General features: G+C 35.9%; 1 protein-coding gene and 1 non-coding gene across 2 annotated transcripts; both read left to right on the forward strand.

Annotated features, from left to right (window-relative positions):
- Positions 1-5,019: 5,019 nt before the first annotated feature.
- Positions 5,020-6,548, forward strand: SST (somatostatin). The gene is made up of 2 exons (XM_049775788.1): positions 5,020-5,282; positions 6,176-6,548. The coding sequence occupies exons 1-2, from the start codon at positions 5,145-5,147 to the stop codon at positions 6,386-6,388; spliced, it is 351 nt and encodes a 116-aa protein (XP_049631745.1). The 5' UTR covers positions 5,020-5,144; the 3' UTR covers positions 6,389-6,548.
- Positions 6,549-23,944: 17,396 nt separating this feature from the next.
- Positions 23,945-24,053, forward strand: LOC126012310 (U6 spliceosomal RNA). The gene has a single exon (XR_007496828.1). It is a non-coding gene; the product is annotated as a U6 spliceosomal RNA (small nuclear RNA).
- Positions 24,054-27,777: the final 3,724 nt, after the last annotated feature.

The following is a 27,777-nucleotide window of genomic DNA, read 5'->3' on the forward strand; positions in this document are numbered from 1 at the left end:
TGAAAAATTTTATTTTCAGACTAGCCTATTAATATAGCATTCTTGTCATAAAAATAATTATATTGAAAAAATTAAAGTTAATTTTATTTTTTATTGAAGGTCAGAGTTAAATAAGAGATCAATATATATGTGCCCTAAATGAGTCAGCTACCTAGGGCAGGAGATCAAGTGATAAAATCCTCATTTGAGGGCAATGATGCTTGTCCTACTTACAGAGCCCACCAGATACCCTTTACATATGGTAAAGCATTTGCTTTCAACTTCACCATTTTTTTTTTCACCATTTTATTTTAACCACTGTCTTTTGTATCACGTCCCATTTCTGTGATCCCTAAGAAGGTTGCAAGCCAAAACAGGGGAAAGATTTCTGCCTCAGTAAAACTCTTATGGATGAGATATACAGACTCTCAAGAAACATAATATAAAGAGATCTATGGAGGTCTCTATTACGAACTTGAATGTCATACTTTGGGACATTTAATTAGGTGAATTAATTGTCATAGATTCTAGGTAAAAGGGATTTAAAAAAAAACTAAAAAATAAATTCTATGATGTTAACAGATGAAACAAAAGTATTCCATGGGGACAAAACAACATATCTGAAAATAAATAGCCTACAGAGTGTGTCTAGAAAACAGCAGGAGATTGGAGTCCTTTCTTGGTGCACTAGGAAATGAGAAAAACAAGAAGTGACTCAAAGAGGTTATTAGAAAATAAAAGATCTGACAGAGAAAACATGATTATCTGACTAATGTGTTTGTATTTGAACTACTTGGCATCACTACATGGTAATCAGAAAACTTTTGAGCTAGAAAGTGACAGTATACAGATCAGACCTGCGATGCTACTATCCAACCCAGGGTAAAACTTATTTTATATGAACTGCTTCACTCTGCATTATGTAATGCAATCACTTCAGAAAGACTGTGGGAGTTAGTGAAAGTCAAGAAGCCTGGCTTCTCTCTAATAAACAGGTTCAAGGATTTGCACTGACACTCTTCTAATAGAATCCAGCCCAACAGAAACCTCTAGAGTATTATAAATTTTGTGCTCAATGATGGTAGAGTTGCTACTGAAAGTTTTCAAAGACAATAATTATTTCAGCGCTCTTCATCATGGCCTACAAACTCATTATAGTCTGCTTCATCCCTAAATAATGCAGGCTTACAAGTCTGCCCTTCTAAAGAGTATTACTCATAAGAAATAGGTTTTCTTTAAACTTAAAACATAACTTTCTTAAATCACACATAAATCTATAAAACAAGCCAACGCACTTACTTTATACCAGTGTTAAAAATTATAAGTTTAAAGTACTTTGCTTTCAAGGATAGGTTTTACAAGGATAGGTTTATAAGGGAAGAGAGTGTTTCCTTAATGAGTAAATTTCAGCATCCATCTGCTTCATTTCTATTGAAACCATCTTAGTGGGCCTTTCAATCATATACCACAAATTCACAGTATAAGAGAGGTCTCTGAGGTCTAAGCATCAGCAGAAAGTTACCAGCTCCCAAAGGCTATCTTACTGTGCTCTCAGAAGACACTTTAGAGGAGCTCTAAAGCATTCTTTTGGTATTCCTACTTTTTTCTTTTCATTCATAGCCTTGATATCCAAACATGCCATTAGCATAGTCTGTCTTCTAATTTCAAAATGAATTTCATTTCAAACAACCTGTCATAACCTTCTTCATGGTTACTACTTTCTTCCCCTAAATATCTTCTCTTAACTGAACTAGCCTGGTAATGAGTATTTCCAGCAAATAACCATAAACCAATTCCTCCCCTCCAGAAAGATAGGCCCTTGGAGGTTGGCTGCTAAAGGCACCTTCAGGAGATGCCTGAAATGCCTTTCAGCTGTAAATAGAAAGAGGCTTAGGGGCCTTCTAGAGGCCTTTCTGCCCTGGCTGAAGACTGCTTAGTCTGGTGTTTCTGAGTCAGGGAGAGGATGTGTAAATTTATTAATGCAAAATAGTATTCTTCATTTTACCTCGAAATTTCTTGCCTGTGCGTGCATGTGCAAGGCGATTAGGCCATAAAGGCCTTTCTTTATTTCCTTCTCTATGGGATGGTTCTAGCCTGTGATCCACAAGCAATAAATAAAGGATAGATGATTCAATTCTTGATGACACAAGTCTGGGACATATATATAACTTAAATTATACCTTAAGGCTTAAGTTTAATAATACTTAATAACTTAAGTATAACTTAAAACTCCTTCCTCTTGCCAGTCTTTGGGATATCTGAGAGATATTTTTGAGGATTCAAGCTGAGAAAGTTTGAAGTTGTTTGATATTAAACTATTCTTTATGAAAAAATTTCATAGATTAAAATAGAAGATTTGTGTTTTTGTTTTCCTTTATCTTTACTTCTCTTCCTTAGATTCATAATACTGCTATGGTTTCAATATGAAACAAAACAAAACATTTGAAAGTCATCTTAGACACAGCCTCAATCTTTCAGCAGGAGTTTGAAGAAAGTAGGCAAATTTTCATTACATCTAAATAGGTACTTAAACAGCTAGTTGTCCTCAATATTTGTGTGAGAAACATCTGAAAAGGGAGACAAAAAAGAGCAAGATGCTAGAGAGAGTGGTAGATCAGACACTGCAGAGGTATTAGTTAGGCAGGGAAAACCAGGTACAACCAGATTTAAGTTAGAAAATGAAGAGAATTCCATGTACATCCATGTTTGGGAAAATTTCATGACTTCATCTCTCCTGACAGCTGATGGAGTCTATTATGCTGAGTGAAATTAGTCAGAAAGAGAGAGAAAGACACAGAATAGTCTCACTCATCTATGGGTTTTAGGAAAAATTAAAGACATTGAAATAATTCCCAGAGATGTGGGCCGGAAGGACCGACTCAAGATATGATGCTCATCACAAAGAGTGGTGAGTGCAGTCAGAGAAATAACTATGCTGAGAACTATCATAACTATGTCAGTGCGTGAGGGATGTAGAAAGCCTGTCTCAAATACAGGTAGGGGGTGGGGAGGGAAGAGATGAGGCATTGGTGATGGGAAGGTTGCACGGTGAAGGGGGGTGTTCTTGTTATGACTGAAGCCCAACTAAAGTTATGTTTGTATCACAGTGTTTAAATAAAGAAATTATTAAAAAACAGAAAAGATAATGGAGAAGAAAAAGTGATAAAAGAAATGAGGATAGGAGATGTAGAGAATAGACGAAGAATTGGAACAAAATCTTGAAAAAGGTCAGAGAAAGATTGGGGAAAGGGGGAGAAAAAAGGACAAAGGGAAGACTAGGAGAATGCGGTTGTGGAGTTTGGAAAAGACAAAATGAAAGACCTCAGAGCACAGAGCAAGATGGTGAGGCAGTGTTTCCTGTCTTGTGTCAGTTCTTTTTTATTCAATTGAACTGTCCAAGGTTGACTACTAAGTAGAAGAGATGAGAGATTATTTGAAGAAGGGGGTTTAGTGGCAGTGTATGTTCCAGATAGAACTAGAGTAAGTTCCTATAAGATTTCTAGGCCTTCGTGCTACAAGCCCAGATTCACTGGTTTCACATATGTTTCCATTTGTCACTTTTAATTCCCTACTCTTCATTCATATTTACCCAGATTTGCCAAACCCAGCTTTTGTACTATTGAATTGCATTCTCTTACTGATTCGATGTACAGATTCAAAGGAAATGGTGACACTTGTCCAAACCATTTGAGATACTGTCCAAACTTTCATGTTTTACCACCATTGTGACATTGGTCTAAGTATTGAGAATATCAACATGATGCACTGTTGGAGGAATGAGATTAACCAGGTCTTCTATTTCACTTTATTTCTGGGGACAGCATGCTTTTTTATCTTGCAATAAAGATAAAGAGCATTAAAGTCAGTCCTTGAAAAATATATAAAGTTTATCTTATCCATATTGGGATTGAGGTAACTCTTTGTGAAGTATTTTAAATTAAAGAATAAAAATATCTTGCGACAGTTCTCTGGATGTCAAATATTGAACTAAATTGCAACCAGAATTCTATTCAGAATGTCTAACACTGCATTCAGAACTGGGTAGTGTTGGATCTGTTCCTTACATATTGATGCACATAATAAGCAGATTTTAAAAAATGTTAAAAAAAAAAGTTCCCAAACTTGTATGTGTCCAAACCAAGGGAACCTGAACTAATCCTACTTTTTTTTGGGGTAGAAACTTATTAGAAAACTTAGAGTTTGATGATTTAAGTAAAACTGATGTTTGAATGCAGAGATCTGTTACACACTCTAGCTGTATGTGAATCATAGCATTTCACTGCCCGCGTTTAGGCATCAACAAATTTAAATTCTAAGATGGTTTCTAAAATTGCTCACCGCACTCCATGTTTCTGGGCACAAAATGAAGTCAATCCTGTCTACTTTTGCATTTTTGTTAAAGCAAGAAGATAGAACAGAAATCTCTTACGTGTTGAGGAAGGGATTAAAAGGTGAACCTAAGGTAACTTACCTCTCTCCAATATAAAAAAGTCAAGTTCTTTCAGAGCCTCCTTACATTGAAATCTATTTAGCAGACTGTTTACTGAGATAGTGAAATAAGAGATGGCTCAGGCCTTTTAATAGCCACATTCCATTCTCGACCTTGTTCTGAGAGAATGATTCTGTAACTTCACTTGTCATCCATATATACTTTTGTATTTTTCCGCTCTCTTAAAAGGTTTGAATAACTCAACATAGCAAAGTTGTCTGGTTACAGTTAGTGTATGCAGCTTTGGGTGATAGTGGATTTGTTCCTTTAGAGCTGAGTGTTGGACTAAGTGTAATAACGTGTGCACACGTGTGAATAAAATTGGAATGTGAATGAGTGAACATTGGGCAGTGTGTCCTGTGCGGATTCAATCATGAGGGCCTGTATTGTGTGCAGGATTTTTTTTTTAAGTAAACCACTTTGGATTGTGTAGCCTCCTCTCATTTCTGTGATTGATTTCAGAAGGGTAATGATGCGTAAAAGCGCTGTTGAGATCTGGGGGCGCCTCCTCGTCTGACGTCAGAGAGAGAGTTTAAAAAGGGGGAGCCCGAGAGAGCACACAGCCGCTTTAGGAGTCGCGAGGTTCCGAGCCTTCGCTGCTGCCTAAGGATCGGATCGGATCCGCTCCTCGAATCAGAGCCACCGCTCCCGAGCGAGACTTTGGGGCGCCTCCGAGATGCTGTCCTGCCGGCTCCAGTGCGCGCTGGCCGCGCTCTCCATCGTCTTGGCCCTGGGCGGGGTCACTGGCGCGCCTTCGGACCCTCGACTTCGCCAGTTTCTGCAGAAGTCCCTGGCGGCTGCCGCGGGCAAGCAGGTAAAGAGATGCTCTCTGTTTGCTTTTGGTTTGCATTGTTTTGGTCCCTCTCTCGAATTTGCTCCTCTTCCTTCAGCCTTGACCCTGCACCCCATAGGCACTTAAGAGGAGTTCCTGAAAGATTTAGGTTCTTTCTAGATTCCTCAGCCAGGAGAAAAACTTTCAAAGTCTAAAATAGCCTATCTCTATGTCTCTATTTCTGTTTCTCTCTGTATCTCTGTCTCTCTGTCTCTTTCTCTCTCTGTGTGTCTCTGTCTCTGTCTCTGTCTGTCTGTCTGTCTGTCTGTCTCTCTCTCTCTCTCTCTCTCTCTCTCTCTCTCTCAGTTTTCTGATCAGCGGAGTTGGTCACGGTTCAGGTGAGTTCTTTGAATTTAAGGGAAAAAAACCTTAAGATCTGGCTAATAATTATCAGGAGAGGAATGAAGAATCCTTGTGCGAATGCCAGAGGAGCTGACCCAGGTGCTGAATACTCGGACCTTTGCCGCTGCTGCCTTTCTAGCAGGATATCTAATGTTTATTTACTTCTGTGTAAGGTCTTGCTTCTCTCATTTGACTTAGAAAAATGAAAATGATGACCTTTTTGTTGCCTTTGTTGCGTTTGGATGTGTAAGTTGAGTTAAACAAATTATTGCCACTTATTTTGTGCAAGACGACTTCAATGTTCTACTATTTCTTTCATGCGTTTTAAACACATGCAGTGTATAGAAATAAGAGTTTTGAAAGTATTTTTAGGAATGTGGTGATTATAACAATTACTTTATTTTGATTTCCTTAGAGAGTTTACGTGTGGCAAAATATGTAAGTCTGCAGAAATGGGCTTTGGCTGTGACTGAATTTGTTCCTTGGTTTGGTTTATCTCCTTCTTGGTTTTTATCTTCTCCTCCACCTCCCAGGAACTGGCCAAGTACTTCCTGGCAGAGCTGCTGTCTGAGCCCAACCAGACAGAGAATGATGCCCTGGAACCTGAAGATCTGTCCCAGGCTGCTGAGCAGGATGAAATGAGGCTGGAACTGCAGAGATCTGCTAACTCAAACCCAGCTATGGCACCCCGAGAACGCAAAGCTGGCTGCAAGAATTTCTTCTGGAAGACCTTCACATCCTGTTAGCTCTACTGACCATTGCTGTCCATTAAAAATCTCCTAATCCTCTTTTCCTCACCCCAGCCCTCTCTCCCCAACTCCCCCAGTCCTCAGTAGTACCCTTGCATTAGGAATTGAAAAGTGTAAATACAAAATAAAGTTATGGTAAAATTATGAAAAACAAAAAGTTGATTTCTTATTGGGTAGTCCTTTTGTTCACTAATACATAATTAACCTCAGTTATTCTTGCAATACAGTTATTTCTATTACATACACAAAATCACATATAAATACTATTCAAAATTCCCGGGTGAATAATTATACATTTTGACTGATAAAACTTACATAAATTAAAACCCTTAAATAATTAAAATTAAAACCTTAAATTCCATATCTAACTGTTAAGTAATTTCAATCTATAAATTCTTTCTTTAGTGATAACTATTGGAAGGAGCTGTCACGAATATCAGTTACATACTGTATGCACTTAACATTATATGCCGAAATGAGCATCAGTATTTATAGGTAGGCAGGTTAAAAAGTTCACTGATCCACTAGGTTGACATGCAAAATGTACAACACATGAACAGTGAAGGGGAAATTATTTATAAATTTGAAAAATGTGGCAAAACTAGTTAAAATAAAGATTAAGATTTGATTTGAGTTTGGGAATATCTGCCTGGTGATATATCTTATTGTTATATATTTTTTTACAATCTTCACTATAATTGAAACAAGGTTAAAGTCTTCCCTCAATTTTAAAGAAAATTCTTGGTTAGAGCAGCAACAAAGGTTAAAAACAAAGATTATTTTTTTCAGGGAAAAATATCATTTTTATGTAAGATTTCAACGTGTAATGTAGTACTGATTGCAACAACATATAGATTGGGTCACATCGGTGAATGCTATACTTTTGAAGGCAAATAAAGCACAATATCATAATCAGAAAATAACTAAAAGCTAGTCTCAAGCATATTTAAGAAATATTGGAATTCGAACCTAATAAAAATGCAAAGTTAATAAAATAATTAACACATGCTTAATATTATAGTTGACACCATAATGGCATTCTAAATAGAACCACTCAAGATATAAAATCATGGCTAATTTAACTCACAGCCATTTTAAATATATTTCTTTTTGGAGTGTTTATTTTAACTAGCAACCCCATTTCTGAATAGTTGTTAGAACAGTTATCATATAAATACACAAGCTTAATATAAATAACCAAGCATGAGTTCAGTAATGAAAGATGTTTCTAAGGAACTTTTATATTTTTTAGAAATTATTTACGTCATAATAGACACACATGTGATCTGAACACAGTTGAGTAGAAGTTAATTTATTAACAGCTGCACAAACAGGAGATGATCCAAGCCACTTTACTAATCTCTATAAAAACAGTGTATCCTTTGAGGTTATCGTGCATCTTTTATTTACAAGGCATTTAGGAGGGAATTAATGCATGTCCACTTAGGGGATCTGTCCGTGTTAAATGCCTTATGTTCATCTGGTTACCAACGAATTCAGCAGAGAAATAAAATTGCATTATTATGATTAAAGCACAGAAGAGAACACAACTTAATTGTTTTCTGAGCAGTACACAGATTGCATGAATGCCAAGGGATTTTAAGTTTTTAATATATGTAGTTGTCAGTTCCTAGTTTTAGTATGAAAATAATGGATAAAAATATAAATCTATTCTTTATTTAAAGCTTAAATTGATTGAAACATTTGGTCAGAATGAATAATTTTTTAATTCTAGGTCTTTCACCCTTTTAAGAAGGTTTAGCTATTAAGGACATTTAGATTCTTTCCAGATATGACTCCTGTTCTCTGTATTGATACTGGCAATGGGGTTGGAGGAATTTTGATTTGTAATTATTTTTATTTAAATGTATAGGGTAGCAGCTTTTATTTCTAATATGCCCAAATTTTACTTTTATTTCTTGTTTGGTTTATTTGCATTCTTCACAAGTTTGATTCACTTCCAGAGAATATTATAGCATTCTAACATTTTTTTTGGGGTGGGGTGGGGAGAAGAGAGGAAACCACACTAGAGGATGATGCTCAGGGCTTTCTTAATAGTTTTGCACTCTGGGATCACTTCTGGTATACTCGGGGGACCATATGGGTTGCTAGGGATCAAACCTGGGTCATTAATGTGCAAAGCCAACCACAGCCATACCCACTGAACTCTAGCCCCACATGTTAGCCTATTTATCATCTAGTTTATGTGAACCTTTCAAATTACATTTCACTCTCCCCTTGCACAATCACAGCCTTCAGCAGCCTTGAACAATCTGCTAGATATTTGAATGAAGGAGTCTGGGCAAGAAACTTCTCTATTCTGGAACTTATATATTCATTAGGATTCACTAATGCCACATATTTAAAGTTCTTGGTACAGAGTAACAGTTGGTATTAGATTATTATAAGAGTGTAAGTTTTTCTCTCATGTATGCCAAATTTATAGTTTCTCTCTGTCTCAGTTTTTCCTTTACATCTCTGCTGAACAAAATCTAACTCAGTCTTATTTTACATGCTTTCTGGTCTATAAAGTTCTTGCTTTATAGCTTCCATTAGAATATTTCTCTTCTTGGACAATGCTGGATAATCTCACTTATCTTTGATATATAGAAAAACAAGGGTATTAACAATGTATTTCAATAATAAACCATGGATACTAGAATATAGACTGAGAGTGACAATTTTAGGTGAGATGGAGAAGGGGAGGAAAATGAATAGGTCATTGAAGGTAATGGGAACATAGGTGAAAGGTCTCTAGGATGTAAGTGTTGCTAAATAAGGCATAATATAAACAAAACAATAACTGACAGTCAACAAGTAATGAGGAAGGGTGGAAGGCAATAATGTTGGACTGGAGATGACATAAAGATGGCATTAAGAGGACCATGGACACTTTTGTAGCAGTAGTGTGCAGTAATGTTATACACCAGTACCATAAAATTGAACAATATTGCAACTATAGTACATAAGGCATAATAATAATTTTGTAAACAGATATTTCCTTTATCTTTGTACTTAACTTACATCTCTTCCATGGTACTTATTTATCTCTTTAGAATTATAAGAGTATAAGGAGTGATTATTTGTGTTCTATTGGGACCATATGTATGATCTACTTAGTGTTTCCTGTAATATCTTGTACACAGTAGGTTCTTAGTGTTCACTGAAAATGAATGAACAATCCATAAATTTTTAGTTTTTTAAGTGAAGTATATTTCTAACTGCTAATATATTTTTAATGCTGTATTTAGCAAAGAAAGGAAACTATTATGGGTATTTTAATGCTATTGATATGTAATCAGAGAGATATAACATGTATTTTACTACATTTTAATAATCATTAAAATTATAATGGTTATATTATAATTATAATGTGCATATTAGGATAGTCATTTGAGAAACTTAAGTAACTCAGTTTTTGTCATGATCCTAAAGAAGGTCTGCTTAACCATATTTCAATTGCAGTGTTCACTTAAGGAGAACAAGATTCATTGCATTGTCTCACGTTTATTGAGTTCAAGATCATGTGGGCCCATTCTGGAGTTTAATGCAGGACCAATACTCTTGATCTTGATTCCCAATGCTATGAATATACAGATAATGAAATTTTATAGCAATATAAAATGCATTTTTGGTTATAGATATTGGACAGAGAAGACAACTCAAAACTCATCTTATTCTCACTCTCATTTTTTTTTTCAGAGGCTGACATGGAGAGTGAGATATTTGCTCAAGATGTCTAGTAAGTTGAGGAAAATTGGGACAAAGGTATGAGTTTCCTCAGGGTTATTTTGATTAGTACCTTTTCCCACAAGTACTATACTCTTTTAGATAATTGGTCTACTTAATTTATCTATGAAAGCTAATTTTGTCCCAGGGATTTCTTCACCTTCCACTAAATAACTGACCTGCATCTGAGAGAGCAAGATATTTGCTACAAAAGCATATTTTGTGGTTATAGAAAGTCTACAGAAATAAAATGTAAAGGAAATAAAAAGGAGTTTCACTAAATTGCACTCAAGAAATAAAGATACTATTCTCTTAGAGTAAAGACAAATGGCCTAACACAGTATTCAGAGAAACTCTTAGACTAAGGAGGTGGAGGAGTTGAACATGTAGAGGCAGTTTTTAGAAAAGACATAATCCTCACCCACAGAACAGGGAGAGAACTTACCAGTGATTAACTCAAAATTTTAGTACCATATTTTCCAGCGTATAAGACGACTTCTGAAACAAAAAAAAAACAGTCAACCGAAAATTGGGGGTCGTCTTATATGCTGAGTATGTCCCCAAAATGTTTCAATATGCTGCTAAACAAAAATTGTCTGAATATTGCCACAAAATGAATTTTCCAACTCTATCCTGCACCAATCACTGCCAGGCTGCTCAGACCGCCTCTCTAACTCAGTCAATCCAAGCAGGCTTTTGATGCATACAAATTATACAGTGTTCTGTACCCGAATCTATACTGTCAAAAGCCTGCTCAGATTGGCCAGAGTCAGAGAGGATGTCTATTACAGTATAACCTTTGGACCTTTGCTTGTTGTGATTGGCTCACTGTGGAAGATACAGTTGCAGCACAGGAACATTCTGTCTTATACAGCGAATATAGGCCTAAACCTGTTTTAACTGTAAAATTAGGGGGTCATCTTATATGCTGAAAAATACGGTAAATACGAATGAGGGCCTTGATTTCAAATGTTTAATGTCTAATTACCTAGAATGCTCTAAGTGGAAACTATTTGCTTGATATTGGGACCTAAACTGCATGATACATTCTTGCTTTTAGGGGGGAAATCATATTCTGTAAAAATAATCCACTCGATGGGGCCGGGCGGTGGCGCTGAAGGTAAGGTGCCTGACTTGCCTGCGCTAGCCTTGGACGGACCGCGGTTCGATCCCCCGGTGTCCCATATGGTCCCCCAAGCCAGGAGCAACTTCTGAGCACATAGCCAGGAGTAACCCCTGAGCGTGACTGGGTGTGGCCCAAACCCCCCCCCAAAAAAAATAATCCACTTGCTATAAAAGGGGTCTGCATGTATAACATGTTGGGAAAAAATGTAGGGAAAAACAATGCCTTTCATTCTTATATAACATTTTAAATTAATTTTAAAATTGTGGTTTAGAAGAGCAAACTATTATTAGAGAAAAGTAATAATTTAATAGTAGAGTCATATTATTCAGTTTTGTAAAAACAATCTAAATCAATTAGAAAGTATAAAGTTTCTCTCTTATATATAAAGAGATTGACAACCATTATGGTTAAATAACTTGCCAACTTATCAACAGCTGGTGAGTAGCTGAATTGGAACCACTTGCCTACAGAAATGTCCAAATCTTTTCCTACTGTGTTAGGGTTGAGAGATGAGAGTAAGAGAAAATATGGGACAAAATGATAGTGCTGTGGATATTGTGATTGCCTGGCACATGGTTGTCCTAGGTTCTCTCCCTGTTACCCCATATGTTCTCTAGAGTCTGACAGAAGTGATCCCTGAGCATAGAGCTAGTAGTAAACTCAGAGCATGGATATGACCCCAAAACAAGAGGGAGAGAGAGACAGAGAGAGCCAGAGAGCCAAAGAAAGAATATAACTTTCTGGGTGATTAAAAGCAAATTAACACCAAATTATCTTTACTAACTTTTTTATTTAATAAAATTTTATTGTGGTCAAAGTGAATTACAAACCTTTCACAGTAATATGTAAGGCAAATAGTGACAATGAATGAGGGGCATTCCCACCATCTGTGTTGTCCTTCCTCCACCTCTGTTCCCAGCACACATACCATATCTCCCTCCTTTGCCCCCCCCCCCAACCCCGCAATGCTAGTGTAACTGTTTCCCACTTCAGCTTGTTGTAGATTGGGTATCAATTCTGTTGTCGTTGACTTTGGGTTTAGTGTTCAAGTCTGATAGTTTTTTATTTCCATTAAATGTTCATATGACTGTTTAGTCCTGGTACCATCCATTTTGCCCCCTATAATTCAAATGGATGTGAGTACTTTATTATTCCTAAAGAAAAGTAAATTTAAAATTAGATTCAATTTGTTAAGGGTATGATTTCCAAGGAAATGTTTATAATCTTCCTTTTGCATGTTAAAATCATACTTTTCATTTGCTAAATAAATTAGTAAAACAGCAAAATTAATAACTTCAGGTTTTATGAATTCCTTTTCCTGTGTAATCTTCCTGCCACTATATGCACATAAACTCAGGCTAAAGCAATTACAGATCTGTTGGTCTCAGCCTTCAGTGTGCATCTTTTATATTTATGACTTCATAGTAATCATATTTCTTCTTATCTAGTGCTATAGGCATGTCCTAAGAAAAACTTACCTGGGGCAAGGATTTGAAGAACTCAGAGTTTTTATTAATATTAATAAATGAGATCAACTCTTACTAAGATTCTGCTACAGAAGCTTATGTACCTTACAGGGTCCCAGATAAATATTCTGTGTCATATAAATAATTATCTCATTCCTTTTAACTTCATATATCTCAAAGATGTGATGTGGTTCATTAATATAGTAAAATTGCTGTTCAGATATTAAATAGTTCTATTAAAATAATAATAATATAGAAAGCTTTTAAAATAGAGTTCAAATAATATAGTTCTAATTATTTGTTTCATAATTTTATCTTTATTGTATAAAATATACATAAACATTAGCCATTCCTATGCTGCTTTTAAAATCAGTGGCACATCCTATGAAGAAAAACATAATCTACGTTAGAATTTCTATTCTTGGGTGGCAATTCACTTTAATAAAATGTTCATAAAAAAGCACAAAATAATAATTTTAACTACATATATATTTATTTTTTTGACTTCTTTATTTTGGTGTATTGAAGTTGATGTCTCCAATTTAATTTAATTTAATTTAATTTAATTTAATTTAATTTAATTTTATCTTTCTCTTTTGTTTTGCACTCCGACATGGTTTGATTTCAGGACTGAGACTATTGTGTGGTGCTTGTCTTTATTGCTGTAGTGCTCACTGGATATTTAATTTCATATTTCTTTCTGTACTGTTGTGGTGTTTCAATTACCTTTTTTCATGGCCTCTCTCAAACTGAGGTTGAAAGCCTCTAGAAGGTCTCTGCCCATTTTCAGCTTATTTGATCTTTCTTTCTTTCTTTCTCTTTCTTTCTTTCTTTCTTTCTTTCTTTCTTTCTTTCTTTCTTTCTTTCTTTCTTTCTTTCTTTCTTTCTTTCTTTCTTTCTTTCTTTCTTTCTTTCTTTCTTTCTTTCCTTCCTTCCTTCCTTCCTTCCTTCCTTCCTTCCTTCTTTCCTTCTTTCCTTCTTTCCTTCTTTCCTTCTTTCCTCTTTCTTTCTTTCTTTCTTTCTTTCTTTCTTTCTTTCTTTCTTTCTTTCTTTCTTTCTTTCTTTCTTTCTTTCTTTCTTTCTTTCTTTCTTTCTTTCTTTCTTTCTTTCTTTCTTTCTTTCTTTCTTTCTTTCTTTCTTTCTTTCTTTCTTTCTTTCTTTCTTTCTTTCTTTCTTTCTTTCTTTCTTTCATTTTTACCCCATTCTATTGCTTTTCTTTCCTTCAAACAAAACCACAAAACTCGAATTATCTAGCTCCACCTCTCAAATAGAGGGGGAACCAAGGGAGGGTACCAGGATCAAACAGATATATGATCACTAATAGTAAGCTAGACAAAGAGGGGACCACCTACTCTAGCAGCCCGGGGGCTGATGGTGGAGGAAATGGGTTGTAGGAAGGAAACGGGGATGGGGGGAGGACAAATTTGGTGATGGGAATTCCCCTGATTCAATGTTAATATGTACCTAAAATACTGCTGTGAAAGATATGTAAGCCAATATGATCAAAATAAAAATAAAAAATTAAATAAAATGTTAATTAGTAGAATTAAGATCCATAAAGTTAGGTAATTTGTAGCTCTTTTTTTAAAATTTTTACATGTGTGTTCATTTGCCATTTCTAAAATGCTAGAATTCCTATTAATGTCTTCATCATTTTTTAATTTAATTTGCATGATACTGATGCAGAAGAGGTGTCTATTTTTTTCACAGTTCCTAAATATATAAATATTCCTAAATATAACAAAGATGTTCAGACACAGAGTTAGAAGGTGGAAAAGTTTATTGGAAAGTAGAGGAGAAAAGAAAGGAAATTTTCATGTGGAGAGGAACTTAGTATAGGACTATATTAAATATGGCTCATTCTCTGGGTGTTTTATTTATTTATTTATTTATTTATTTATTTATTTATTTATTTTAAGGAAAATTGAGTCTCCTTTGCCTTTAAAAGGCTCCAAGTGTGCCTTATCAATTGATTAAAAATGTTACAAAGAAGACAAGGATCCTACATAGTGGTCTGGTTGGTGTGAGTCTTTTGGGTTTGGCTAGATGCTTAAGGCATCTCATTGAATTCTGCAGCAGAACTCTATGGTGTTGGAAATTTCCAGAATGTTTAAAAATGGGAGCAGACAAAAGTGGGTCTGCATAGCTGCTGGCAAGGAGGAACTGAGGCTTCCTCTTTCAATATATTAATGAATAAGATCCTGAAAGTTCTATGGCCTTTATGAAGTTTTTGTAATTTTCTGATTTGCACTTACCTTATATATCAAAATATTTATTTCTGCAGCAATGGACAGGTTTCTGATAGTGTTGCTATCCTTCTTCCTCCTTCACCTCTCCCTTCCCTTTTCCTTCATGTTCCTCCCATTTTTCCTCTAATAATGTATTTTCCATTTAATTAGCAGATTCTTAAATTACTTTTTTTTTTAAATCTTTCTCTCTACTTTCTTAGCAATTTTCTCAGAATGAAATTGACTTCACTTTTTAGTCCATTATTGACACACATAATCTTAAACAAAAAAGAATATGCTATGCCCTCTTCACCAGGTTGGTATACACATGGGGATGTGATGAAATACAGTGAAATTTAGAAATGTAGTGGGCATAGCCTAAACATCTCCTTACTGATTGTGGATGAAGAAGATGCCAAGAACTTTTATTGATGCTATTGAGATACCCAATGCAGAATAAAGATTTGGGTGGCAAAATATAGAGTGGAATGGTATAAAAAAATTGGGTGGCCTCATCCAAGTACAATATCAAGCTTACCCACATCAAGAACAACACAATATTTTGCATCTGCGTTTTTAAGTATGTTTGATCCAATAAATCATTTTAGTAGTCTTTATTACATTAAAATGGCATTTTTACACACAACTCTTGCTATCTGCTTTATTGTAATGAACTTGAGGAGTATACACATGTATATGATTCTATGATTCATTCTTGGTTTATATACCCCTAGTGTTCAATACATTTATTCTAACTTCCCAATTAGAATAAAGTTCCTTAGAAAAAAAGGACTTGATTTTACCAGAATTCATATCTTTGCAATCCCAATGCCATGCATCTATACTAGCCAATTTACAAATATAGTTGATAAGACACAATATGGGAATTTCTTTTATTTGTGATTTGTTTTGCTTTGAGATGATTACTCCTCATGGGAACTATCGGTGAGGCAAGAAATGAAGCCAGGGATAAGGCAAGTAGCCTGCCCCCCCCTTTTATGACACATCCAGAAGTGTTCAAGACTTACCTGGGCTCTCTACTTAGTGACAACTCCTGGAAAAACTCAAGGGATCTTCTGAACTTATATGGTACTGGAGATCAAACTCACATTTGTTTAATAATCCCCAGCTTATTAAATTGTTTTCTCGCAGTTGTTATCTCCATTAGTCTTCACACTTTAAAATATATTACCTAAGCAGGAATACATGACCTGATTACAAAGGTTGATTACCTCAGTCTTTAGCAAATATAGAAATTGAAATTTAAGGTATTTCAATAAACTTGTCCAAAGTCACAGATAGCTTACATGGTAGAACTTAAAAATTAAATCCAGCTCTTCTGAAGAATCAAAGAAAGTATCTGAGCCATTTCCAATTTTGTGACACCAGAGTCGCAGGCAGTTAGATAGGAGGGCCCTGGTCAAATGTGTTGAAAACACTTCTGACACCTGGAACAACCCAAACATATGGAGGCATTTAACTCAAAAGAATCACCTCAGGATCCCAGAAAACCATTGAATGCTGAATTCAAGGCCTAATGTAAGGAGGCTGGACCTCCTGGGAGGAGAGACTCCACCCCTGCAACAAAGGCCAAGAAAAGCATATTAATTATTGCACTGGTGAAGGTGGGTGTTCTTTATATGACTGGAACCCAATTACAATCTTATTTGTAATCAAGATGTTTAAATAAAAATATTTAAAAAAAAAAGACCATCAACATTAACTGCTCCAAAAGTGTAAGTAAACTAACTTAGACTGAAAAAGAACCTGGATGTGTTGCCAGTACCCATGTTGTCCGGGCACCTGGTACCTTCCTCTGTCCTTTTGAGATGTGTGCTTCTGTATTTTAATGTTGGGATGGTTTCTGGCTCTCTCCACTCTGCAGAAGTTCGTCTTCTCATGCCTTTCCCCTTCTTTCTGTTTATTCCACAATAAACTTGTTATATATGCTTTTCTGTGTGTCTCCTCCTGAAATAATTTTCTGTGAGCACAAGACAACAAACCCTAAAGACCTGGGTAAGATCTAGGATGACTTTCTTGCAAAGACCAATTCCTCACTCCAGCCTGAGTCCACAGCTCCTGGGAAATTGAGTGGTAGAGGTCAGCTTCCATGTCACACAGAACAAGTGGATAGTAGGTGCAGCTTAATGGCTGCCTGTAGGGCTGCAAGGATGTGAAGTCTGTGCCCAAGTAGGGGATTGCTGCAGAGTCTTATCAGTTCTAAATCTCCTACAAGCTAAAGAGAAAGCCACTTGTTTCCTTCTCACTTGCTGCCTCCACACTTTCCCTAAGCCACATAGAGAATTTCACTAGCAAAACCAGAATTCATTAATAACACCAAAGCTCTCTAAAGACCTTTAGTATTTTTGCTTTCCTACTGTTTATAATAGTAAGAGCTAGGTTTTCTGTGAGGATTAAGTTTTATTCTTCAGCCTCTGTCATCCTGAGATTCTGTTCATACCCATTGAATTAAAGAAGTACATTTATTTCCCCATTTTTTGGAATCACACCTGACCATGCTCTGACGATACTCCTGGCTCTGCTCAAGGGTCATTTCTCATGCTCAGGGACCAAAAGTCCTGCCAGGGATTGAACCAACGTCCAACACATACATAGGTAAGTGCTTTAGTCTTTGTGCTAACTCTCTAGTTCCTCAAGAAGCTAATACTATTTTTTTTTAATGAAAGAAAATCTCAGAGCCACTACTGGCTGCAGAGAAGAGCCTTGGAGTGTTTCATAGGGTTCTTTGTGAAGCCTCCCACTGACATCTTAGTAAAGAGAGTTTTTGGGTCTTTTCATGGTACATGCACTGGAGGTAAATGAGTAGGGGTTACATGATAAAACCACTACAGTATTCTGATTTAGTAAATGATCTTGATTTTGTTTGCTCTCTTTATTCTGTTTCCCCTGATTTGCAAGTTATATTCTACTGGGTGTTGAGACCTGAGTGACTGGACTATCTTCAGGGGAGTATTTTATTTTCTTCTGTAACATTGCCAAGTCATTACCATTAATGAATTATTTATTTTGCGTTTATTTTGAATCACTTTCAGACTGCACAGTATGTGTGTGTGCCTGTACATACACACTTCTATATTTGTATGTACGTGTACTATTTTATGGTGAGCTCCTTTAATTTAAAAAGGTTTGTGGAAGATCTATTTGGTTTGTGAAACTGCCAAGCTTCATAAATCACTACTTTAAGCAATTCAAATTCTGAATGCATATTCACTTATAAAACCAATAACACTGTAATTAACACTAACATGTTAGAAATGTAAACTCTTAAGTCCAACCCGAGATCTCATCAATCAGATTGAGGTGTGGATTTATAAATCTGTATTTTTAACAAACCTCCAGAAAACTAATGGATACTTAAAAGTAAGAATCATTGTTCTAAGTCAACATGAAAAAAATAAGAGATGGGTACATTAAGAAAGTCACTGTAGTGATGAAGATATATTTCTAATTTTACATTTTATTCTATAAATTTATCAAATAAATTCTCCCTTTTTTTTGTTTGGGGGGGCATACCCACAGGTTCTCAGGTGTTACTCTTGACTCTGCACTCAGAATTCACTCCTTGCAGACTCGGAGAACCATATGGGATGCTGGGAATTGAACTTGGGTTGGCAGGGTGCAAACCAAATGTCCTCCCTGATGTGCTATCACTCCAGTTTCTTATCAAATTCTTAATAGAACTGAAGTCATTAAAAAAATTTCATCCAAGTCTGTCCTCACTCCTCTAATTTTCGAGAAAAATACTTTTACAAATTCAGTATGTCTTTTCTTATCCATTTTATACTTTAAATACATATATGATTATATATGAAAATCATAAATAATATGTTGCATCTGAAGGAAAGTAGGAAAGAGTTAAAATCAGGAGAAAGATGCCAACTCTGTGCTGTATGCTAAAAAATAAAACTAAATTCTTGATGGTAAATATGTAGCATATATAGATGATTTATATTGATGTATACCTGAAATCTATATAATGCTATGTCAATATTACTTTAATAAAATTTATAAGAACTGGGGTTGGAGCAATAGCGCAGTGGGTAGGGCTTTTGGCTTGCATATGCCCAAACTGGTTTGATTCCTGGTATCCTATATGGTCCCGCCCTCTCTCACCCCAGAACCTGCCAGCACAGAGCAGGAGCACAGAGTCAGGAGTAAGCCCTGAGTGCCATCAGGTGTGGTCCAAAAAACAAACAAGCAAAAATGCAAATATTATGTTAATTTATATATTCTGTGTTTAAAATATTTATTAATAGTCTATATTATGAAAATATCTTTAGAGTTTTCAATTATGTCAACTTTTCTAAGTTTTCATTATCAAAAATTTGAAATTATTTATGCATTCCTCTTTATTAACATTTAAGTGTTTTAAACTGTACAGAAAAGTAAACCTATTGATGCCCTTAGATTTTTTTTTTATGAAATTGAGTGATGACCTCTATGTATCAAAAAAAAAAAGAAAAAAAATCAAAATAATTCTGCTCGAATCCTAGTCTTGTTCATTTAGCCATAGGAAGTCCATGAACTCTAACACCTTAGCATTACAACTTGCTTCATTTGAAAAATCTATATAATTAAGTCCATCTACTTATTAGCTCTCTGTTCTTATTCATTCCATCAAGATTTGGCCTCACTGAAATTGCTTCTGTGAAAATTGTCTATAAAGAGAACACTCTGAATCTCAGCAGGTATTTCTAAATTCCCTCGATTCCAGTTAGCTTTGGCAATTCCCATCAGATAGGTTTTGGAGAGACTGAGAAATGAACAAAACCAGACACCAATTTAAAGGGATAGAATGTAATATTATGCTTTTTATTTGAAAAAAGCAGAATCAAGGCTACTCTGGGGGTTAAAAAAAAAAAAGCTTTATCTGCCAAATGGACCCAACCACAATAAAACAATTAAGAAATACCCCTCAAATTTGATCACTAAGATGAGGACACAAGTCCAAAGTTTTTAAAACTGCTATAGGTCTCTCTAGGAATCTAGTGAATTTATGTATGATGATTTTCATCACAATGAAAATTTTTTATTAAAGCAACTTTTCTTTGTTTGTTTGTGGGCCACACCAGTGATGCTTAGGGATTATTTCTGGCTATGTACTCTGAAATCGCTCCTGGCTCGGGGACCATATAGGACGCCAGAGATCAAAACCTAGGTCCATCCTGGGTCAGCCGCCTGCAAGGCAAATGGCCTACAGCTACGCTATCCCTCACCCCCTTATTAAAGCAATTTTCAAGTATTTTACTAAAGTATTAAAATTATTGTTCTACACTTACCAGCAGTGTCAAAATACCTCTACGATTATCCCAAAGTATTGCCCCATATCCCACTCCACCACCCTTCCTTGACATCTTCAGTTCATAGTTCTATTGACTATATCTTAGGAGTTACTGAAAAGTAATTCTAGTGGTCTCCTCAGTGTTCATTAATGTTCTTCAGATTTTAACCTGAGAGCTCTCACAGAGCCATGTGTAGTTGGAACTTGGAGAGTGAATCATAGCATTTTCTGATTATGTGCTTATCTAGCATTTATAACTTGAACTTGTACTGAGGCTCTGTACTAAGCACCACTCAATACCCGAGGCTTTTCTATCATATCTCTGTATAGGAGTTATCAAGACTACTTCCTTTCTTTAGTGATGGAGGGCTTGTTGCCTTTTAAGATACTCTGAATCTAGAAAGAACAAATTAAACCACATTTTCAAAGTGATCCCTCCTAATATTTGAAAAAGGCTCCATACTTTTATATCTTAGTGCAACCATATGCTCACACTTTCTCCAAGTCATCTCTAGTTACATATGATGTTGCATGTTTTCCATTTTTCTCAATCATCTCTGAATATAATTGAGTGTGTTCAATATGTTATTGTTTTTATTTTTTCTGGGAGTAATACATTATTCTAAAAGTTTGAATATAATAATTTTAACTAGTAGTTAAATGCATCCATTTATTTTTTATTTTGGTTGACTATATCATAGGCATATTGACTATTTGTTTAGCAACTGATTCAGATAAAAATTTGTCTGCCCTTTCTATTTTGTTGTCTACTACATCAAATTATAAGCATGCATTTTCTCACACACTGTGGCCTTTTTTTTTTTTTTTTTTTTTACACATGGCAAAAGTGAGCTTTAGGGAGAAATGTTACCTTCAGGCTTAAAGCTTAACTCTGCTGACATTCCTACCAGTTTCCAAAGATAATTACATCTGAGTATCAGGAATACCTCAGTTAATTGCAAACTTTAAGACAAATTAATCCCTGAGGAGTTAGTGGTAGGCAGGTTATTTATTCTTTCATTTTAAATTTAATGTTATTATTATTTAAAAAAACCTGTATCGTTGGGCTCAGAGTTGGTGCATTACAAACCACAGAAGCTGCTAGAGACAAGTGGCCAAGCCTCAGGCTACACTGAACCAGCTAAGCTGGATCTCCTGGATGGGGAGGTAGGTTATTGATGTTTTTTACTTATTCATTTATTTTACTTTTTATATGTCTTCTGAACTAAAATACACTGAATATATCTAGATAAGTGAGGGGTTCTTAATTTTAATTGGGTTTACTTTATACCCAGTGCAGAGTTACATAGTGTTTAAGAAAGTTATAATTTCTTTGTACATATTTAAATACAAGAAAGTAGTGCAGAAGCGCTAGTGATGTGCTGTAGATATGCATAGAATTAAATATGGACCTTGAGAAGTCCACTGAACATAAATAGGAAATTCTTACAGGTAAAATGTGAAACACTTGCTACAGAACTGAAGTAAAAAGAAATGACACTTTCAACAGGGAAACAGATTATCTCATCTTTTAAAAGATGACAAACTGTAGAGACAAATGAATGCTATTTCATGTATAAAGGATAAATGACAAGCATAGAGGTATGCTTTTAGTATGATTGCTCAATTCCAATATGCATTACTCTAATTTAGATTTTTTTCTTTGAACCTCAAATAATTTGGCTACTGCTTATTTAAACTTCTGTGAAATGTTTGATACAGGGGGGGATAAGACTTTCTTTAAGATGAATGAAAGGGGAAGGAGTGCTCTTTTTGAGATGATATGAATATTTTTCAACTTTTTTGAAAATCTAAAGACATTTTTAGGAGTCAAAACAAAGAGAATTGGCTATATTTTTGACCCCCAGAACAAAAGCAAAAGTTTTAATTGGGGGGGCATATCTAGTGATATTCAGGACTTATTCTTTTTTTGTTTTTTTGTTTGTTTTTGGTTTTTGGGTCAGACCCAGAAGTGCTTAAGAGTTACTCCTGGCTCTATGCTCAGAAATCGCTCCTGCCAGGCTAGGGGGCCATATGGCATGGCGAGATTCGAACCACCGTCTTTCTACATGCAAGGCAAACGCCCTAACTTCTATCTCTCTGGTCAGTGTTTATTCTTGGCTCTGTGCTCAGTTATTTCTCCTGACCAGGTTTGGGAACCATCTGTAATCCTGGGGATGGAATCTGTGTTGCTCACATACAAGGCAAGCACCTTATCCACTGTATCTTTCTAGGCTCAACAAAAGCAAAATACTAAAGTCAGCTCTCATATTTCTTGGCAGTTCAATCTTAAAATGATTTAAAAGACAAAGACCAGCAAGGGTCAACTTCCTCCTCCCAGTGTGTTCGTGAACCTACAACGATCCCCCTAGCTCATGACTGGGAAAGAACAGGTCCCAGGCTGATAACCAGAGACCATTTAATCTTTTACAACAATGCTTATATAGGACCAAAAGGGGAGCTGGGAGATCTGAATGGTAATGGGACATGGAAGAGGATGTTGATATGTGAAGCACAGGGGAGAAGCTCAGCATGAACAATGGGCTTAGTGGTGTGCTGGAGCAAGGCAGTATTGATAGGTATTAACAACCAGAGCTCTTTGTGGAGGAGGGAGAGCCCAATCCTGTTTCAATCCCCATTTTTGGTGGTGTAGTGTCTCTGAAGCTTTCAGCCTCAAAGAGAATCCCTGGAACAATAGCTCTTCATGGATCCCTGGAAGAAAGTGTTCTACTGGGGTTTCATCTGCCAGGTGGTTCGGGGACAGTCACAGAGGGCGTCTGTCCAACAGTATTTATTTTCTTTAAATTGTTAGCCCCCTCTTCCTTCTTTAACCTTTCCTTCCTTCCTTCCTTCCTTCCTTCCTTCCTTCCTTCCTTCCTTCCTTCCTTCCTTCCTTCCTTCCTTCCTTCCTTCCTTCCTTCCTTCCTTCCTTCCTTCCTTCCTTCCTTCCTTCCTTCCTTCCTTCCTTCCTTCCTTCCTTTCTTTCTTTCTTTCTTTCTTTCTTTCTTTCTTTCTTTCTTTCTTTCCCTCCCTCCCTCCCTCCCTCCCTCTCTCTCTCTCTCTCTCTCTCTTTCTTTCTTTCTTTCTTTCTTTCTTTCTTTCTTTCTTTCTTTCTTTCTTTCTTTCTTTCTTTCTTTCTTTCTTTCTTTCTTTCTTTCTTTCTTTCTTTCTTCTCTCATCGCTTTCTTTCTATTTCTTTTTCTTCCTTTCCTTCCTTCTTTCTTTTTCTTTCTCCTCCCTCCCTCCCTCCCTCCCTCCCTCCCTCCCTCCCTCCCTCCCTTCCTTCCTCCTTCCTTCCTTCCTTCCTTCCTTCCTTCCTTCCTTCCTTCCTTCCTTCCTTCCTTCCTTCCTTCGAGTTTGAGAATTATATGCATGACTCACAAATGATCTTTGAAGGTGAGGGGTAAAATTGTCTTAGAAAAAATATATAGAAATAGAAAAGTTTGTATTTTAAGACTTAAGCAAAGGAAAACTCAGAGAAGAAGTGAATGTATGACTAAAGATTTGAGAAAACCAGAAAGAAGGGTGTCCTGAAAGTCAAGAAACAAGAGACTGAAGGTAGGAAAATTGTTTATCACTATCCTGAGCTGTGAAACAGACAGAAATTATTTGTGTTTTCTAGGCTGTGAACTGACATTTAGAGCCTTAATGAACTCACTCAATTTTATAGATTGATTTAGTGTTAAAGTCAAGAAAAGAATTGAGTTCTCGCTTCAGCAACACATATACTAAAATAGGAATAATAAAGAGAAGATTAGCATTGACCCTGAACAAGGATGACATGCAAATTCATAAAGCATTTCATATTATTTTAGAAAAAAATTTAAAAATAAAAAAAAGAGAATTGAAATGTTTGATTTTTCAAGTCTATAAAGAATACCAAAATAGGGCCTGGCAGAAAAATTTAGAAGCTCACCATGGAAAGATTGGAGTTGAAGGTCTGATTCTTGGGAGAACAAGTCTCATCAGGTTTATCGCTCTGCGCATTTTGGGAGTAAGCACCCAGTAAACAAGTGGCTAGTTTATTGAAAATGGCTTCCAACCATGTGGGACACCGGTCAGAAAATCAGCTCAGACATTGTTAATTACCTGTAATGTTTGGCAGCCTTTGCCTCAGTTTCCTTTTCAGAAATGTATAATATCCTACTATTGATTTTATGACCCCCTTTTAATATACAGTGCATGCATTGCTTTTCTTTATTACAGAAATAATATATTATATAAACTTTTAATTTTGTTTTTAAGCATGAGGGTGAGGTGCTAATAAGAAGCACTGAGGAGGAAAATGACACATTTATCTTTATAGACAGATAATTCAGTGTTTTACCACTCACATAAATCTAGGGATGAAACCATGAGGAAGTAGAGGAGTTAGGTGAATGTGCACAGATTTGGTGGAGTATAAAAACAAAACCAATCCACTAAAAAGGTAGCATGAAATGAAGAAGAAAGAAAGAAGAAAACAGAAAGAAGAAAGAAAAGAAGAAGAAATAAATTAAGACACGCTAATTAAAATTAGTTGAAGCCCCAGAGATACATTTAAAAAGCAATCCCAATAGATTGTTTAAATGAAAAACAACAAAGAAATGGTTATGCAGACTCACTCTTTATAATAATAAACTAATATTGGGAAAAAGGTTTTCCTTTTGCAAATTCTCCTCTTGTTGCTGAAAAAGAAAAGCAGAAAACTTTCACATCATATTCCTCTGGTCTTTGGGTGCTGGAATGAAAGGAGAATGAAATTAAATTTGCTTTAAGTGTTTTCCTTCCGGGCTGTAAAGCTGCTGGCATCATTTATCCAAACCCTAGCACTTACATAATCTGCTGCCACGGGAGCCCTTAGAAGTCAGTAAATAAAGAGAAGACATCAAATAATAGAAAAAAAAGGCAATTAAGATGCTGGACCCAATAAGCTAGTCAGAAGACTTGATCTAAATGCAGCCTTAGGACCCAGAATATTGGATATTCAGGACTGAGGGATTCAAGGAGGAGAAATAGAGTTGAAGGAGGGGTGTGGCCTGGCCGCCATTCTTTGTAGAGAAGCTGAATGAGAATGGTCAACCCATATATTTTATTGGGTCTTTGACTCTGAATCTTATAGGAATGTGTATTGAATGAGTAAATGCAGAGTTTAGACTTCAAGTGTGGTATAGAATAGGTCCAGAAAAGGGGAAGACATTTTAGCTTATGAACTACGATTTAGGAATTTCTCTCCTCTAACATTTTTCTTGTTTTTGCTTTTCCTTTCTGTGGAAATGGGTTCAGGGGATTCAAAAATAAAGTTTTTTTTTTAATTGAAAACTGTCCTTTCTAGTTCAAATAAAAGGATCTATGTAGGCTGCTAGTACTACTATTTCTTTGCCATCCAGACAAGCTCTGAAATCATCCTTGGAGAAATATAATCCCTGACTTTCACCACCATTCTGCCCAGCCATGCATCCCTGACTAAAAATGTTCTAGGAAGTAATGTAAGGGTTCAACATTGAGATTATATCCACCTATCTCTGAATCCCAGATAATTCCTGGGATCCTATTAGTGCACCTGACATCTAAAGCTTGAGTTTTAGGGACACTCGTTCAACACTGAGTGAAGGAGCTATGGGTCTGGATGGTATTACTTTGAGCTTCTTTTTCTACTCCATTTGAAGAAGGTTCAAAACAGAGGGAGCTTAAATGTCAATCTGAGCCTTCCAGTATGGGCACAGATCTTTATAAAATGAGATTCAGAGAATCCACTTCATAGACTACAGGACAATTATTACTCATCAGTGACTGGGGATCCAAAGAATATGTTTACTTGCCAACAGAACACGTTGGTTTCCAGTAGTCTTCTATTTTCTTTTATAAATATTATTATTTAATGTAGTGGAAGGAAGATTTTCTACAATGCATGATAAAAATAATTTTGCAAATTTATTTTATTTATTTATATTAAAATTCTAAAACATTTTTTCGGTTTTCAATACTATTAATAGTTTCTCATGCTTATAATTCCAACACCTCAGGCATCAACAATGTACCTGCTTTCTTTGCCTAAGAAACTCAGCCCCCCAGTCCCCCCACCTCTCTCAAACAAACTCAATTGTATGGGTCATTTCCCTAATTATGTTGCCTTTTGGATCTTTGTTTCTACTCATTGTTTCTTTCTATACCACATATAAGAGAGGCCATTATCTATCTGTCCCTATCATTTTGACTGACTTCCTTTAACACTTCTATTTCTATTTATGCTGCTGCAAATTGCATGGTTTTGTTCATTCTTGGAGCTGCATAATATGTCACTGTATGCACATTTGTTTCAAAAATAGAGACAAAAGGGTAGGAGAGACATTACTGAAGGCAAGCCATTTGCCTTTCACATGGCCAACCTGGATTCAATCCCCAGCTATCATCCCGAAGCCCTGAGTAGGGACACCTGAGTGCAGAGCTAGATTAAACCCTGAACATGGTTGTATATGGTCACAAAGCCAAGAAAAATAAATAGGGACAAAAACTATAATCAGAATAGCTTTAATGTTTGCTTGAAATTTTTATAGCGGTTTAAAAATTATCAGTTTCAGTGACCGTTAAAACAAATGTTATCTAAATTATGATAGAAATATTCAGAAAATTATCATTGAATTAGAAAAGCAATGCATTTCAAATTATTTATATTATTTTGCATTCCCACCAAAAATACACAAATTTTATTTCCTCTACATCCAATGTCAATACTTTTTATTGCCATTTAGTGAAAGTGTGATTTGGGGGGAGGGGGCACTCAGAGGTTACTTCTGACTATGAGCTCAGAAATCATTCTGGGCTTGGGGGATCATATGGGATGCTAGGGGATTGAACCGCAATCCATCCTAAGCTAATGTGGGCCTTTCCCACAGATGCCTTTCCACTTGTGCCACTGCTCCGGCTCCTGATATTTATTGTCTTAATAATTATTTTTTGTTTTATCACTTTGGCAGTATGGTTACAAAAGTGCTAACATTTATGGTTGGTATTTTTATACAATTGCTTCACCCACCACCACCACCAAAGTGCTCAAACCCCTCTTGCACTGTTCAGCAGTCACTTCTATCCTATCTCTTCATTTACCCTACTCCCGTCCCATTCTTCCACTTCTTAGTAACCTGAGTTTTGTAATAGAGGACCAAGGGTTTGTAATTATTTTGATACTGTATTCTGCTATATTACATTTTAGAGAAACCACATAAAAGATTTTCTGACTTTCTGACCTGAGGTCACAATTCTTTGTTGATGTATTTAAGGGAGTTAATTAGTCAATGTACTTTTAAAGGGTTATGAAAATGCCGAATGCTCAGGTTATAATTTAAATTTGGAATGATTTAGTCCTAGAACCTTTTATCACTTCCTAGGATCCTTCAACCAATTCCACATCTGAAAATTAAGAGTCTTTGTAGTAAGTTGAAAAACATTTCCCCAAATACCTAGTTTTATCAGTGGGATTTGTGGGTACTATCAGATAAGGTTATTGTTATTGTTTATTTTAAAATAACTTTGCAGGTGGACTTTTGTTAAGATTC

Source organism: Suncus etruscus, chromosome 6, assembly GCF_024139225.1.
Source record: "Suncus etruscus isolate mSunEtr1 chromosome 6, mSunEtr1.pri.cur, whole genome shotgun sequence".
Taxonomy (NCBI): domain Eukaryota; kingdom Metazoa; phylum Chordata; class Mammalia; order Eulipotyphla; family Soricidae; genus Suncus; species Suncus etruscus.

Coding starts and splice junctions, on each gene's coding strand:
- SST (XM_049775788.1), top strand. CDS start 5,145: ATGCTGTCCTGCCGGCTCCAGTGCGCGCTGGCCGCGCTCTCCATCGTC. Junction 5,283..6,175: donor CGGCTGCCGCGGGCAAGCAG/GTAAAGAGATGC, acceptor TCCACCTCCCAG/GAACTGGCCAAGTACTTCCT.